The 16680-nt window shown below is 42.4% G+C and overlaps 1 protein-coding gene across 2 annotated transcripts in view; it reads right to left on the reverse strand.

The window, feature by feature from the left end:
- Positions 1 to 16680, reverse strand: part of THSD4 (thrombospondin type 1 domain containing 4) — a 1878668-nt gene that overhangs the window by 885940 nt on the left and 976048 nt on the right. For both annotated transcript variants that reach the window (XM_069222360.1, XM_069222359.1), the window contains exon 7: positions 7560 to 7696. In XM_069222360.1, the coding sequence (XP_069078461.1) occupies positions 7560 to 7696 (137 nt within the window). The remainder of the gene's footprint in view (positions 1 to 7559; positions 7697 to 16680) is intronic.

A 16680-nucleotide genomic window follows, 5' to 3' on the forward strand; every position in this document is an offset into this window, starting at 1 on the left:
GCTGGCCCTACGGCACAGGTTAGGCTCACCTCCTGGCGTTCACTCATGGAACCTTCAGGGGCCTGGGACGGTATCTTGGGCACCTTGGGCCTCAGCCCAGCCCCATTCCCTCTCCTCAGAGACGGGACATGGGGTCCCTCACCCATCCCAGTCCACTGGGACCTACCTGGGACACTCCATTCCTTTCCCACCACACCTTGTTGGGAAACACATAGACCACTCTCATTAGGAACACCCCCTAATGTCACACCAGACCCTCTGGTACGCAACCAGAAGTCTGCCTCCTTTGCAAGCTCCCTGGGGTCAGAGAGCTCACACACTGACAAGTGTTGGCGTAACTCTGAAAAACAACAACGAAACAGGTGCTCTCTGAGAATCAGATTAAACAGCCCTTCAAAATTGTTTACTGTGCTACCCTTCACCCATCCATCTAGTGCAATGCAGCAAGCCTCCACAAACTCCTCCCAAGACTGGTGGGACAGTTTCTTACCACCCCTAAACCTTTTTCTGTATTCCTCAGGGGAAAAACCATACTTCACAATCAGTGCGTTCTTCACAGCGGAGTACCCCTCCCTGTCACTCTCTTCTAGAGTCAGTAGGGCATCCCTCCCCTCCTCAGGAATAAAACTCCCTAGGCCAGTTCCCCAATCCTTCTCAGGGATCCTGCGCTCTACCAGAACCTTCTCATATTCCTTTAACCACTGACGTATGTCACCCCCCTCTTGGAACCTAGGTACCAGATCTATGGGTATGTGAGGAACCTCTTTGCTACAGCACTGTACATTGCTGCCACCACTGGACTCCACCTGCAACGCTGGTGAGTCCAGAACCTTCAGACTGCGCTCTAGAGCGAGTCTTTCTCTGGCAAAGGCCCTCTCTGCCTCTGCCATTCTCTCCTGTACTAAGGCCTTCTCTACCTCAGCCCTTCTCTCCTCAACAGCTAGGCGCGCTAACTGCAACTTCAGGTCCCTCTCTTCCCGCCTATCTCTTAGCTCATCAGGCGTCATGGAATGAGAGGTAGCCCTGCTTCTTACACTGGACCCAGCAAGGGACTCCCTATCACTGGGGCCTTCCCTGTCAACTGGCGTCCCCAACCGGTCATTCTCACCCTCCTGATCAGTCTCTCTACCACTCTCTAGGGATGAGGTCTGGGAGCCCTCCCATTGGGAACCCTCGCTACACTCAGGATCCTCTGGGTACCCCCTACGCACACTCCCTCCCTGGGTAAATGTCACAAACCTTTCAAAGAAATTCAGAGATCTCCTGAGGTCCCCTTCTACAGGCAGCCCTCTCTCTCTACAGAACCCCTCTAATTCCCCCTGCGTGTAAAACAGCAGGTCCTCTAAATCAAAGGTAAGCCCCATCTTAAAAAGGTACAAATAACTCAACTGTGACAATCACAATACCCAAGCGTGAGAACTGAAAACAGGAAAAATGACCAAAGAGAGAAAGTTAAGAGAAGCCAAACATGTGATGGTCTAAACGCAATCCTTGTAGTGAAATAATGAGTCACAATGGTATTGTGCAAGCGCAAGTCCTATCCTCACCGCTGACTTCCAATGTTAGAAATGGGGTTTCTGGTTGGCTAGGGTATGTACCTCAGCCAGGCAGAACTTACCCACTCTAGTCAGGGCAAGGGAGTTACACGTCCAAGATAACCCCTGCTCACCCCCTTGGTAGCTTGGCACGAGCAGTCAGGCTTAACCCGGAGGCAATGCGTAAAGCGTTTGCACAACACACACATACATGTGACGCAATATCCCCACCACAAAGGAAACACAACACCAGATTATATGAAAATACACTGTATTGTACACAACGTAATTATTAGACCAACATCACATAACAGTACTATCCTGCTACCTTAGCAGTTGTCAGAACACGTTACACATTAATTACTCTGCAAACTAGCAGTAGTCACACATAACACACAGGTTATTCAGTATTCTGCAACATAAGCAGTAGTCAGGAAACACGTTATCACATTAGAACACTTGTCATAAGCATATCATAAAACGCCCATAGTAGGAACATTAGAAAACCTATGGCAAGTTAGGCAAACATATTAGCAAGTCATGCCCATAAAAGGAACATGTGCACACATATGTAAACACATCATAGGACAGGCAGGCAATATAACATAATTACAAAGTCTGTAAAAAGAACTTTAAATCAACGTTACATTAGTCCGTTTTAAAGTACCTGAAAAATGATGAAAAGGCACCTCCAGTGCCCAAAACGAATAATGGGGCCCCCGGCGCTCTTCTGCGCAAAACGGGGGCCTTCCTAAACTTGGCAAATAGAGAGGGGCGGCACGCACCCTCTCTGCTTCCTTGGCGGGCCCCTTCTGGGACCCGGGATCATTAGGGGGCCCCCCGGGCCTTCACTGGCCCTCTCCAGGGGGGGCCCAAGTCAGGGAAATCCTTGCGGGTGGAGGGGGGCGCCTCGCGCTCCCCCCTCTCAGAAACGCGGGCCCCTCCGGGGACCCGCTAAACCCTGGGGTCTCCCTGGACCTCCGTGGGTCCTTCCACCATGGGAGACCCCGAAGTGGACTAATCCTGGCCCGCGAGGGGGCCAACACGAGCGCTGGGGCCAGGGCGAGCCTACAGTGAGGCTGCCGCCCGGCGCTGCAGAGCAGGAGAGTCCTCCGGGACCCCTGCGTGTGAGGGAGAGGCGTCCTCCTCTCCCTCGACGTCGCGGCCCAAGGTGGGGCCTGCTGGTGCCCCGGGGGCGCTTTGAAAAGCGCGCGTCCCCCGGGAGCACCGCTAGGAGCAGGCTTGCTCCTCGGTATTTTGGAAAGGGATTTCTCGTGCCCCGGGGGCACGGAGCTGAGCGCGATCCTCGCGCTCCACTAAATTAACTTCCCCGGGCTGCGGCGGTGATTTCAGGGCTCAAAATAAAGCGCTCTAGGAAGGCGCGACGGTCTTCCTTCATGCCCGGGTTGCGGCGGTGATTTCCTTGGGCACAAGAAAAGCGCTTTCAAAGCGCTAGGACCCCTCCAAAGCCCAGCAATTGAAAGGATGAATTTCTTCTCTTAAAGCATCCTGGGCAAAGATGTAAAGGATCTATGCAGGGGTCAGGGGCCACAGCACCCTGCCCCTGGGAACAAATAATCAAGAAAAAGGTACAGGGCTGGTGGATCCAGCTACAGGCCAGCACAAGGGGTGCAGATGGTGGCAGTTCCTCCTAGTGACCAGGCAGGTCACAGGTCAGCACAGCAGCAGCAGTCCATGGCGGTTTCCTGGTGAGTCCATTCATCAGCGTTCTGTGTCCAGTTTCAAGTTCCAAGAATGTTCAAATTGTGGGGAAAATTCCCCTGTACTTATAGTCAGTTCTTACAGTGTTTTACAGTGGTAGGGAGAGGAGGTTCCAGCCAGTTACAACTGGTTCTGGGAGTGCCCCCTCTCTCCTTTCAGCACAGGCTCCAAACATCAGTGGGGGGTTAACGACCCTATTGTGTGAGGCCAGGGCACAGCCTTTACAAATGTAGGTGTGCCCCGCCTCTCCCTTCTCTCAGCCCAGGAAGACTATTCAGTATGTAGATGCACCTCAGTGACACCTCCACCCTCCCTGTGTACAGGCTGTCTGAAAAGTATGCACAAAGCCCCAACTGTCACTCTGCCCAGACGTGGATTGGAGTCAAGCTGCAAAACACCAGAATCATAAGCACAGATAAATGCGCACTTTCTAGAAGTGGCATTTCTGTGATAGTAATAAAAAATACACCCACACCAGTAAGCAGTATTTATTATCACCATCACAACCATACCAAACACGCCTACGCTAGCCCTCATAAATCAGACAATACCCCTACACATAAGGCAGGGCATTTCTAATGCAATCCTATGAGAAGGCAGCACTCACAGCAGTGAGACACCAAGTTAGGCTGTTTGTCACTACCAGGACAGGCCATGCAATATGGCACATGTCCTGCCTTTCTACATACATGGCACCCTGCCCACAGGGCGTACTTTAGGGGTGACTTACATGTAGTAAAAGGGGAGTTCTGGGCCTGGCAAGTAAATTTAGATGCCAGGTCCCTGTGGCAGAAAACTGCGCACACAGGCCCTGCGCTAGCAGGCCTGAGACAGGTTTGAAAGTCTACTTCAGTGGGTGGCGCAAGCAGCGCTGCAGGCCCACTAGTAGTATTTAATTTACAGGCCCTGGGTATAGAGATACCACTGTACAAGGGACTTATAGGTAAATTAAATATGCCAATCAGGTATAAGCCAATCATACCAACTTTAGATGGGAGAGCACCTGCACTTTAACACTGGTCAGCAGTGATAAAGTGCTCAGAGTCCTAGAGCCAACAGCGAAAGGTCAGAAAAACCAGGAGGAAGGAGGCAAAAAGACTAGGGATGACCATGCGTATGGCCAAAAGTCCAACAATGCCCAAATAGGATAACAGAAGAGCTTTTAATTGCTCAAACATGTTGCCTGTTTTATTAGGTTCTCCCATGCTTTCCCGTATGACCCAGACATCAGGGTCACAAATAATTGGGGTATAGCTTGAACAAATACTATAGTTTGTATTTAAAAACAGTGTATAAAACTGTTTAATCATTTCATGTCGCTGCGTACTTGTTGGCTGCAAGCCTGATCAAAAGTATTTGGTGAATACGTTTTTATTTCTTTCAGGTTCATCCTTAAAATTCACGTGAAAAAAATGAGTCTTTCATTAAGATGACACAGTATGTGTGAACATGTTCACACATATATGCAGAAGAAACAGCACTAGTAAACGAGTTTTGACAGGTACACAGATGTAAAGAAAGCACAAAGCACCAATAAATCGCTTTTTAAAAAAGTTACGTTTTAACTTAATGAATGCCTGTTTGTGTTGGAGACCTTCCCTTACCCTGAAGTCTATTCTGTGCTCGTTCAGCAAACTTAAAGTATATTAAAATAGACAAATGTCAGCAGCACTCTGATTTTGTATTTAATGTTTTCTCTTTTTATGTGTAACTTTCCATTTTTTTAGTGTCATTTGTTTTTAGAAGCATATCATACCGAAAGAATACAATCCAACAAAGAAGAAACACAAGAATGTAGGTGCTATACAGCTATGTTGGGAAAACAAATTACAGTTCGTTAAATACTACGAAAATCAACTTTCCCAGATATCCTGTCTACCCAGACCTTCTTATTGACTTTTCTTCACACTTGGGTGATCTTTAAGAGGACAAAAATACGAGTGAAACGTTAATCCTGGTGTGACCCTAAAGCCCAAATCTTTATGAAAAAAGTTTAAAAGTTTCTAGATTTCACCGCACCCAGGATCACAGAGGATTCTAAAACCCTGGGCACAGTTCCACCTGCCAAACACAGGTGGAATTCGTAAAGTCTATGATGGGACCAGTAATAGGGAAAACACTTAACATCTCTCATATTACCTCCAGTTACAGGACTGAAAGCTATTGTTTATATGATAGTGGCAGGATACCATAAATAACTGCTAATTTTGGTTGCAGACTTTCCACCCCGCTATTACCACAAAGCTCATGATCGGCCCAATGGTGAGTGATGTAAAATGAAGCAGGCCATAAACTGGGCCACTGGAATTATGTGGTAAATGAACACCAAATTATGCAGCAGGGTTGACTAAATAATGCACAAAGAAAAGGAGAATTATGTGACATAATGCAGCACATTTATTTATAGTATTCGTTCATTATTTTGTGATTACTACATATGATAATACTATTTAGGCAAATATTTCACCACGTTAGTACCGATTTAACAAATATAGAAATAATCAACTGAAAGATGACATTTAACCTTGTGAAGAGCTATCACTATGCCTGAACAAACGAGGGCAAGGTTTTTAGTAAATGTTGATCCATTTGAGCTAGAAAGTACTTTTGTTAAAATCTACAGATTATGCAGCAGATAATGGATTATGCAGCAAGTGAGGCAGCCCCATAATTATGTGAAATGAGCCGCGGATGCCAAAAACTCAGACATCCGTGACCCTGGCTAAAAGCAATGCAATTGGTCTCGCGTTTGCCTGAGTTAAAGCTACTCGCGTTGTAAATTCTCAACTGGACTTTTCTTGCCACATAAATCGAAAAGTAAAGCATAAGCACCCTGTTTCAAAGTACCATGGCTGCCATGAGCATCAGTGCAAAGGAGAGGCACAAAAGCAAAAAGAAGTTCGCTGACTGTCAAACATATCAGCAAATGTGCAATTATCCATGAAACAGGGTTGATGGCCAAAGCGGTAACAAAACTGTCCCAAGCAGGGACAAATGTAAAGCATTTACCAATGATAACAAAGGATTTCTGAATGGCAAGCCCATGAACGCGTGACAGTGATGGGCGTGCGTGGTTAAAAGCCCACAGAGATTGAAACACGTCAGAGCGCTTGCGCACTCAACATAAAACGGTGACTAATATCAGAGCTACTGTTTTATCTCTTTCTTGTCCTATAGATGATATTCGCTGTATGTTCCCTTGACTACATACATTGTTAAATGGCACAATCGTTAAGTATTTTTGCACATATTCATCTCAATACTTTTATTGTCTCTTTTTTGTTTCCAGGTTCCCCTGAGACTAAACTAAAGCTAGCTGTTCTGTTTTCACACTTTGGATGATATTTTGCAGATAAAAGCCTATCTGTTTTTGTAAGAAAAGTGAAATGTAGATTAGAGCATCATATTGTTAAAGTCCTTAAGAAAGACTAAGGAGCATATTTACTAGGAACTGGGGCATCGGCTTCAATGCTCCAGTTTTCTTGTGTCGCCCTTAGCCCCCCCACTGACACCTTGTTAGTGCTGTATTGATAATACAGCTCACCATGGCACTCGTTAGCACAATAGCATCATTATTTATGATGCTATTGCGGCGCTTTGCTGGACTAGGGCCAAAAATAATGGCGCTAGTCCAGCAAAGGTCAGGGAGGCCCATAAGATACTACAGTAGTGTCACTTTAACGCCTGCTCTGTGCAGGTGTTAAAAAATTACTCTCAAATGGTGCAGTGAAATCTTGCAGATTTCACTGTGGCATTTTGTGGGCCTTCCTGTGGGGGAACTCCCCCCTTGCGTACATTATATGTGGTGCAGGTATAATGTGGCGCAAGGGGTTACAAAGTGGCACAATGCTAGCATTGCACCACTTTGCTAATATGGTGCAGGGAGGAAGACTGGTTATTGCCACCTTAGAGTAAAAATAAATGATGCTAAGGCGGTGTGAGGAGCATGTAAATATGCCCCTAAGGGTCTGATTTGGTTGTTGGCGGATGGAATACTCTGTCACAACGTGACGGATATCCTGTCTGCCGTGTTACGATCCCCATAGGATATCATGGGATCGAAATACAGCTGATGGGATATCCGTCACGTCAGGCCCTAAATCTGGTCTTCTGAATCTGATAAATTTTTAAAACAAAAATATTGTCTGGTAAAAATATAATAATCATGCTAGCAGGATGAATCTTCCACGAGAGGGCAAAGCAAAAAAAAGTGCAAAATGCCAAAAAAGGCAGCTGAAGGAATGTGAAAACATATTGGCCAGAAGAGTACGAGAATAATTTTAATTAATTTGAATGCCTTACCTTGCACTGCCCTGCCACACATACAGATGTACCATTCTGGTCACATGGGGTCCCATCTATGACCTTTTCAGCTTGTTTGACATAAAACCGGTAGCCCACTGCCTGGCAATTCAGCTCACATTTCTGACTGACCTTCACTATGGAAAGAAAGAGACAATCCTAATGATGGCGCTGTTACACATAAAAAGTCATAAAGGAAACATAGAAAGAAAATCTTTACTTGAAAATTTAAGAATGCAAATAAATACACTGAGGTAAATAATCATATTGCCTATTAAATATGTTTTTATTTCTAGGTCATCACTTAGAAAATTAGTTTCCTTAAAGAGCCGTAAACAGTAGAAGCAGGACTTCCCTTTTAATTATTTAACCTAATAATTAAACCTTTTGATTCTACAGCTTTCCCATTTTGTACACCAGAAAAAGGCAACTGTTTTGTAAGACGTCGCACTGTCTACAGCTAATGCACTAGCTACAAGTTAGCCTTTGAGCCCCAGACATGCATCATGCAATTGAGCGGACATGCTAAAATGCATAATTTGCCTTTAAAAAAGACTGCTCAAAACAAATCTGTCTCTGCTAAATTTAGATTGACGTATTCTTAGGCAAATCTTTTACCATTTTGTTCCGGGTGTTAATAACTAATTATTGGTTCATATGTATTTAAATAGTTGTCTAATTACACCTTCAGAGTAATCAGATCCCATTTTGTTTTGCATCAAAGTCCAGAATATGGCTCAGATCTAGATACCCTGTAATTGAAATGATCTATCTTGGTAACAATCACAGAAGGAGGAATATTATAGACGTTCCAATCACATACATGATCTTATTTAGAATAGTGTTGCAACCTGCTCCTTGTAGAATACATACCTATTAAAGAGCAGTAATTCTCTAAGCACTGCTATTTCCAAGGAAGAAGATATTCCCAAGAAATGAGCATGAGCAATAGCCAAAACTGATAACTACTCCGTCCATCATGGAAGCATTATCCATGGATCCACTGAGACAGTCATGACCTTGTCTCATCTGAACTGCAAATTACAATACTAATGAGTGCACACTGCTCGACTCACACACACCTCATCATCATCTTTGTCAAGCCTAACACCAGGAAAGCATAAAAAAGAGGATTTCTATTGGAAGCAGAAAAACACTTCTAGATCCAGCAGTGCCCAATTCAACAATTAAATGGCCCCTCCACGGATGGATGGCATGCCATAAACAATTGGGTAAATCAGCAAAATTCAACAGAACATTTTAGTCCACCAGCCATTTGACCAAAGCACCTCCAATCCTGCGCTGCATACTGAAACGGTCTTCCAACGTCTAACCCTCAAAGACCTACCCAAACGTCTTGCCTTTCAGAACAGAATGCCGTCTGATGAAGTATCTTTCCTATCACCAATAGTAAGGCCATCACCAACAAAGCACTCCTAGTCATCATTAAAATGCCCCTTATCTCTGTTTGCTCCAGTTTGTCACCAATGGACAAACTCCTTCCTTACCTAGGCAATCCCCTGCGATTCCAGAGAACTTCAGACAGACACTCTGAGGAACGTTCTTTTTTTCCTCAACGTCCTTCGGGTACAGGTGGCTATTCAACGGTAAGTATTCACCAAGCGCCTTTACTGCAGCACAGACACAATCATAATAAAGGTGCCAAATAAGGCCATCTCTCTCCTTTTCGGAGATGAGCTCTGTCACTTTCAGCTCCTTGATTGCTGTGAAGCAGTGTTTGATGCCCCTGAAAACTCATAAACCTCCTGAGTACATTCATCGGCAGAAACCAAATGGGGCTGGTTTACAGCAGGGTGGTAAAGTAAACTCACAAACCTCTGACAGATGTGGTAATAAAATCATTTGTGATATTATCATTAGTTTTAATTAAGATCAGAGTAATAACCAATGCCAAAATAGCGGCAAAAGAGCAGCAACTCTATCAGCAGTTATTCCTCTGATGGTGGGGTGCATCCACCAGGCTCTCGAAGATTTGTGCATCACTGTGCACAAGGCACTCATGTCTCAGACAATGTATGTTCTTTCTCAGCAACCAACAATCAAACACATGGCCTTTTCTACTAAGATATGGCACTGCTGCTCTCCCCCGAAGCACTCGAGCAAGTTCCGCGTGCCTAAAACCACCCTTTCACCATAGTATCAAGGTGTCGAAGTTAGAAACTTTTGGAGAAAAGAAAACTTTTATTCTTGTTTGTGCCTACCTGACGGAGGCCTAACATTTTGGCATAAATCTCTGTCTACAAATGTTGGAACGTGTACAATATTCCAGACTACCTAACTAAATGTTGATTTTAAATATATAATCCATGTAATCTTTTCTTCTGTAGTGGTCAAGGCATCCTATAGCAACATGGACGTTTAGGCGTCTTTGCTGCCAGTAAAAATAATCATTGAAGTTTCATGCTTCTCAAAACGCAGATAATGCTCAGTTTTGGAGCGCACGACTATTTTCCAAGTCGCCAATTGATCATTTAAATGTAAAATATATCAACACAGAGAAGCACATACTATTATATATGTAAATAGGGTTAGCCAGTCTTTATCTGTTTATTCTTAAAAACATTAAATACCGTTTTTCTGCCAAAAGCAACAGTATCAACTTCACATTCGTTTAGTTTGGTATACTATGCAGCTGTCATCTACTGGGTGCAGCCTGGAATCCCTTCCTTCCACATTTACAAATGGAAGCAGAAATATTAACGGTCTTTAGGGTTAGCTTAAAGTTTTGTAGTACAGCTTGTGATTTTCTTTACAGTTCTATTTTCCGATGGCTGCAACATGATCTTTTTACCATGAATGTGCTCTTTCTCTTTGCAGAGATGAACCTCCAAGTGGCTTACATCAGCGTACATCATTAATGACAAGTTTAGATCACTCATGGGGGATGTTTGACAAAGGTGAAGACAATGGAGTCTGCCAACACCAGATTCTTGCGTGCGTGACAGCACATCTGCCGAATTTATCCTGGCTAATGCTGGCGAAAACACAAAGAGCTAGGAATCTTTCTTGAGGGGTTCATGCCTAATATCACAAATACTAAAACTGCAGGGAATCTAAAATTGGGCAACTTTTATATAGGCCCATGTGCAATTTTGTTTACATCAGCATAGTTTTACCTAATTTCCGCATTTCACATTATGCTAGGTTGGGTAACTCAGAATTTTTTCTAGTAAGAAATCTTTTGCATGAGCACGCAAATGACCAGTAGAAGCTGCGATTCCAAAGGGGTTCAGTGCACGGAGCGCGTGGTTGCGGGGTAGGGGGGGGAACCAATAATAAAATAAACAATTTACTTGCTGCCTCGGTGTTCTGCCGCTCCCCCCACCTTGATTTTTCTTGTCTTCGTCCCCTCCCTTGCCCTCCCAATCCCGATGCTTCTCTCATGCTGCTGCCAGCATGAGAGAAGCATCAGGATTGGCCTGAGCGGGCAGAAATGCAACTCAGGGAGGGAGTGGGAACCTGTGCTTGGTCCACCTGGTTATGCAACACAGCCGGGGGAAGGGTTCTAAGTGCACATAGCACTAGCCCGTCCCAACCTCACTGAGCAGAAAAATAAAGTGATTCTAAAATACTTTTATTATCACTTTATTTTTCTGCTTTCAGCAGCGGGTGACACTCCTCCGCCATAGTGGAGGGGCCACCTCTGGAAATGATGGAAATGGACAGAATGTAAGTGGCTCCTTGTTCGCATCACATATGGTTTTGTGAATTTTGTAAGCGCAAAATGAACACAAGATGGAATTCAGACTGCCATTCCAAGTACTAGTGCACAATTTTGCATACTTTTTGTGCATTACACTAATTTAGCCAAGGACTACTTTCATATGATGTGGCTACGAGGAAGTATATTTGATATAATGAATTTCATGCTGATTATTATTTGTTATTCATATTGTCACTCTAATGAAAGACGCATTGGCCAAAATATCAATGAAAACCAAAAAGGACCACTTCTCAGATGTTGAACAATCTGGCAGGTCCAATGGCTATCTCACATGTTCAATTACATTTTCCCTGCTGGTCCCACCACTTGAGAATGGCAGTCTTGGGCAGGAAAAAAACATATATGATGCACACACACTTGCTTTTTGGCTCACTCAAACGCTCTCACTATGTGTGTATGTTTCTGTGAAAAAGAAATCCTTCGTCATGGTCAGAGGAGTGTAGCTCTCTTCCAACACCAATTAAGAAGGTTAGAAACCTTGGTGGCTTGATTGACAGCAGGTTAAAATTTAGACAGCAAATTCATAGCATAGCATAAATTGGCATCCTATTATATTTCAGTACAGAGAAAATGCACGATTTCTGCCATTTGACCTGTTAAAGACGGTTGTTATTGCACTAATTGTGCCTAGAATAGAGTACTGTAATGGTCTTTACCAAAATCTTCAGAGAAAGTCACTAAATAAGTTACAAATCCAGCAAAACTCATTTGCCCGGCTACTGACGAAGGTCCCAAGGTTTCTTTCAGCCTCACACACTATCAGAAGGCTACACTGGCTCAATATTAAGAAGCAGATTATTTTTAAGGACTTTTGTATTGCTTTCAGGGCTCTCCATGGTCTAGCGCCAACATATCTGAAGGATAAATCCAGAGGGTACCAGCCCGGCAGTACACTGCGCTCAAGCTCTGCAAGGAATCTGATAGTCCCCTCCTACAGGATGTCCTCCTCGGGAGGTAGAAGTTTAATAACTGGAACTGTCTTCCTCAGGATTTGAAAGAGGCTACTTCTATATCAAGTTTCAGGAAATCACTGAAAACCTGAATGTTTAATCATGATTAGTTACATAGCCTGTTAATTCAACGGTCACTGATAAGTGTCAAGACACCACCGGGTAGAAATCAGGCTTTAGAAATGTAAATCAAATCAAATCAAATCAATTCAGCCTCCCACATCACAAAAACTTCTTAAATTTTCTATAGACATCAGAATATCTCTGCTGACTTGTTGGTTCCCATGTAGACCATAGCAATGGACACTTATATTCAAGTACTCCTTCTCTGTGATGTTTGCTACAATACCTTTCCAGTTTTTCAGAATGAGCTCTCATCCACAATTTCAAGAAATATCTCTAACCCACTTTCCAGGCCAAGAGCTTGACTCGCTTCTCTGTTCTTGAGACTAAGGGGTGGAAAGTCACTATTTCCATTGCTACTCATCTCACCGCGCCTGCCCCGCATAATTTGTTGGGGGGTATTCTGCCACTTTCCAGTGTACTGCTATCCTACATTTTGCAAATGTAAACCTTAAGTTTGTGACCACAGTTCTGTGTTGAATTTTTGCCCCTTTATGGAAAAGCCCATAGCAAATATGCTTCAAATGTGAAGGGTAGAGTGTCACAAATCATGTGGTGAGGACATGCATTTAGTGAACAACTAGGGCAGCATTGCAGGCCTGACCCAACTATTCCTTTCACTCTTATTGGTGCGAGAAACACACTATGCAAAAAACAAATTGAGTTAATTTAAATCTATTGCTACTGGATGCATTGGCTACCTATTCAAGTGAGCGAGCCCATATCTCTATTACTTCAAATCGAATATCATTCAATTGACATAAATAGCTATTGGAATATCATTTACCTGAAGAGAACAGACTTCGTTGATTTCCTAAAATGCATGTGTGTTTGGTATCCTGGGAGGTTTAGGGTAGTGACTGTACTGTGACTAAAAAATCTATCACAAGTGTATGTTTTTTGAGGAATTGCATGGTTTGTCAGAACAAAATGGTTTTGTAGTGAATACTTTCTGTACAATGTTCAAAGTGAACAATATTTCAAACTAGGGACGAATGTTAAGAACTACAAGCAGTCAAACACTGCATTGAATACAGGGGTTCTGGCTGGGATTTGTGTCAAAAGCCGCTCCACATCGTTCAGTTTCAGAGCTATTGGTTATTTAAACCTTTTTTTTTAAGAGAGTGTGGCAAAGTGTTATGATCAGCTAGGGGTTCTGAGTAACCATGGTGATGTGAGTATGGGTCCTTAAATTTAATGTGAAATATAGTAAGCAGAAGAAGTCTTCACAATGAGAACTGACGTCAGGACTATTTCAACACTTTTGCAAGAAAGTGGCCTCTGCACCCTAGGAGTCCCTACCCCTTAATGAGTACTGGGTAGACTCTGAATGTAGTAGGGCCAGTGATGGAGGAGTGAACTTTGAGCTACACCTTCTGGCAGGCTAGCAATAGCAAGCTTTGGGGTATGTGTTTCACCACTAGAAGTGCTCAGAATCTGCTTGGAATTTTGTTTATCTAGTCTTTTGTTCTCTTTTTCCTGGTGAATTGTTTACTTTTGTTCAGAATTATGCTGTTGGGCTCGATTTACTTCTTTGGAACGGAAAGACTTAGGGCCACATGTACAAACATTAGGTTTTGTGACCTGCAAATTGCGAGTCTTAGCAAAACCTGATGTAGAACAGGGTCAATGACACTGTTTGTGATTCCCAATGGGGTCGCAAATTACCTACCTCCTAAATCTTCATGAAGTAGGTCACAATTTGCCACCCCATTGGGAATGGCCACCCTCACAGGGATGGTGGCCTGCTGGGGACAGCAGACCACCATGTCTGTGACTGCTTTTAAATAAAGCAGTTTTTTTCCCCTTAAAGGAAAACGGGATGCATTTCAAAAACAAAAATGAAAAGTTTTCTTTTCATTTTTTCAGAGCAGGCATTTTGCTACCATTCACAAAGGGGAAGGGGTCCAATTGGGACCCCTTCCAGTTTGCGAATGGGCTAGCACCTATTTGAAATTGGTGCTGACTGCAATTGTTTTGTGACCGCATTCACGGTCACAAAACGATCCTACATCACACTGCAACTCACAATTTTGAAGGGAACTGAATCGCAAAATAGGGTCTGTACATATCAAAATGCTAGTTTCTTGTTGCAAACAGCCCGATTCTGTGAATCGGTCTGTTTGCGACAAGAAAAAAATTATGTACTTCTGGCCCAGAGTTCTTTAGAATGCTAATATGTGACTTATGAGCCTTAGAATATAAACATGCACATTTCAGGTAGGCAGCCTTGGTCCTCTACTTTCACAGAAACAAAAAGTTAAAGAAATCTGGAAATAAAACATTTTTTACTTTTAAAAATGCATAAAAAGTTATCTAGTAAATGTTGATGGTTATCAATGTTGTGGCATGAATTTAAAATGCTGTTTGTTTATAGCAACTGCACCCCATATCATGGTTGACCACTTCAGCCAAGTTTACTTTTTTTATCCTTCAGCATTTTCTATTCTCAAACTTGTACGCCCATTCATATAATAGAAAAAATTGAACATGCAGAAATACAATGAAAAGTGTTGTTGTTATTAAAATTAGCAATTGCAATTAAAGAAGGGATGGAGAGAAATGTATGTCCAGCACATACACTCCCCTACCTTAGGACACGATGAGCCCTATTATCAATGTATAAGGATGGGTTTCTGAAAAAGGTAGATTGGTAAATTGGAATATTGATATTACCCATGGGTACCCTGACTTTGGCAAGGAACTGCACACTTGGTTACATTATTGCCTATCAAGTTAAGACGTGTTAAAAGTTTGACACATGGCATTGGCCGTCACACAGCAAGGTCTGTGCAAGTGCACACTTGTATTCACTTTGTGCATACAATAGGCTTCACTGTGGAATTAAACAAAAACACTGGTGAAAAGGATGCCTTTTTTATCTTATGATATTGGTATTTTTATAGCACACATCTGCCTTTAAATTGTAGTAGTCTGTGAAATGTGCTACAAAAGGTGCGATCAAGAATATATATGTTACCTAAAACACAAAACAACAGAAATAACCCACCTTTTAGACCAATAATATCTGGCATTGGATCTATACATGTACCTATAGGCAAGTATATTGACCATCACTTAACAATTGGTACAAAGAGGCTAATCATACATCAAGAATTCTACAGATTTTCTAAAAAAAATTGAACGTTTTGTTCTGAAGTTATTTTACTTTATGTTATTTGATATAAACAGAACACAGATACATGCTCTGCAGCAATTCAATGTAAATATCAAGGGCTTTCAATTATACAAGTCAGAACATTGGTCAGCTGTCAAACCTTAATGAAAGAATTTGGAATAACTTATCAACAATGAAAAGGAAGAAACATCGTTATGTCTCATAGATGTGAAATCCATCTACAGTGCTATTCCATGCAATCTAGGCCTAGAGGTCGAGGAATGGGTGCCTCTGAGCAACACGTCAAGTCGAAGATCTGAAAACGTATTTATCATGGAATTATTACATTTTGCTCTGTGTCACAGTTACTATGTGTCGATGGGTTAATTTAATTTACAACCCAATAGGCCATCAGTGGACATTTCTCAACTTCTGCTAACACAACTCTTTTCAAAATAAAATTTGAGAAAGAACATATTTGAATAATCCATATTAGACTCAAGAGCTTTAAATGCTCTACAGATTCATTGATGGAATCATAGCAGAGAAATCCTGACGCTAAAGACTGAACAGCGTAACACTGTAAATGAAATACTCAAATGTTGTCCTGAGATACAGCAAGAGAAGGTAACCCACTTGAATGTCCAAGGTAATACCAACATCTACAATAAGCTCACGGACAGAAAGAACTTACTTACCTGCAGGCATTTAATTAAATCTCCTTAAAAAAAAAACGTCTGCCATATTCTCAGTTACTTTGAACTAAAAGAATAGTATCAAACACACAAGTTGAAAGAGGAAATAAATTGCAAAGAATTAGCCGAAAGAGGATATCCAACAGGCATACTACAAGCAGCAAAAGAAAGTGCAACAACATATACTAAAAATAATTTATTGAAATGAACAGCAAAGAATAAGCAGAATCATTTTTATATCTAAATTCTCCAATTGCAGCCCCAGTATTAAAAACATCATATGGAACATTGGTGATTATTACAAAATAAACCATATTTCATAGAAATATATAAGGAACAGCCTCTGTTTGAGTATAAGTAGGCAAAAACATCAAAGATATACTAACAAACAAGAATAAGAACACAATTACACACATCTAAAATCAGTACATGCTGTGCCATAATTGTGAAAACTGCAACAACATAATTCCAGGTAAAGATGTGACTTACA

This window comes from Pleurodeles waltl, chromosome 3_1, assembly GCF_031143425.1.
Source record: "Pleurodeles waltl isolate 20211129_DDA chromosome 3_1, aPleWal1.hap1.20221129, whole genome shotgun sequence".
NCBI classification, from domain to species: domain Eukaryota; kingdom Metazoa; phylum Chordata; class Amphibia; order Caudata; family Salamandridae; genus Pleurodeles; species Pleurodeles waltl.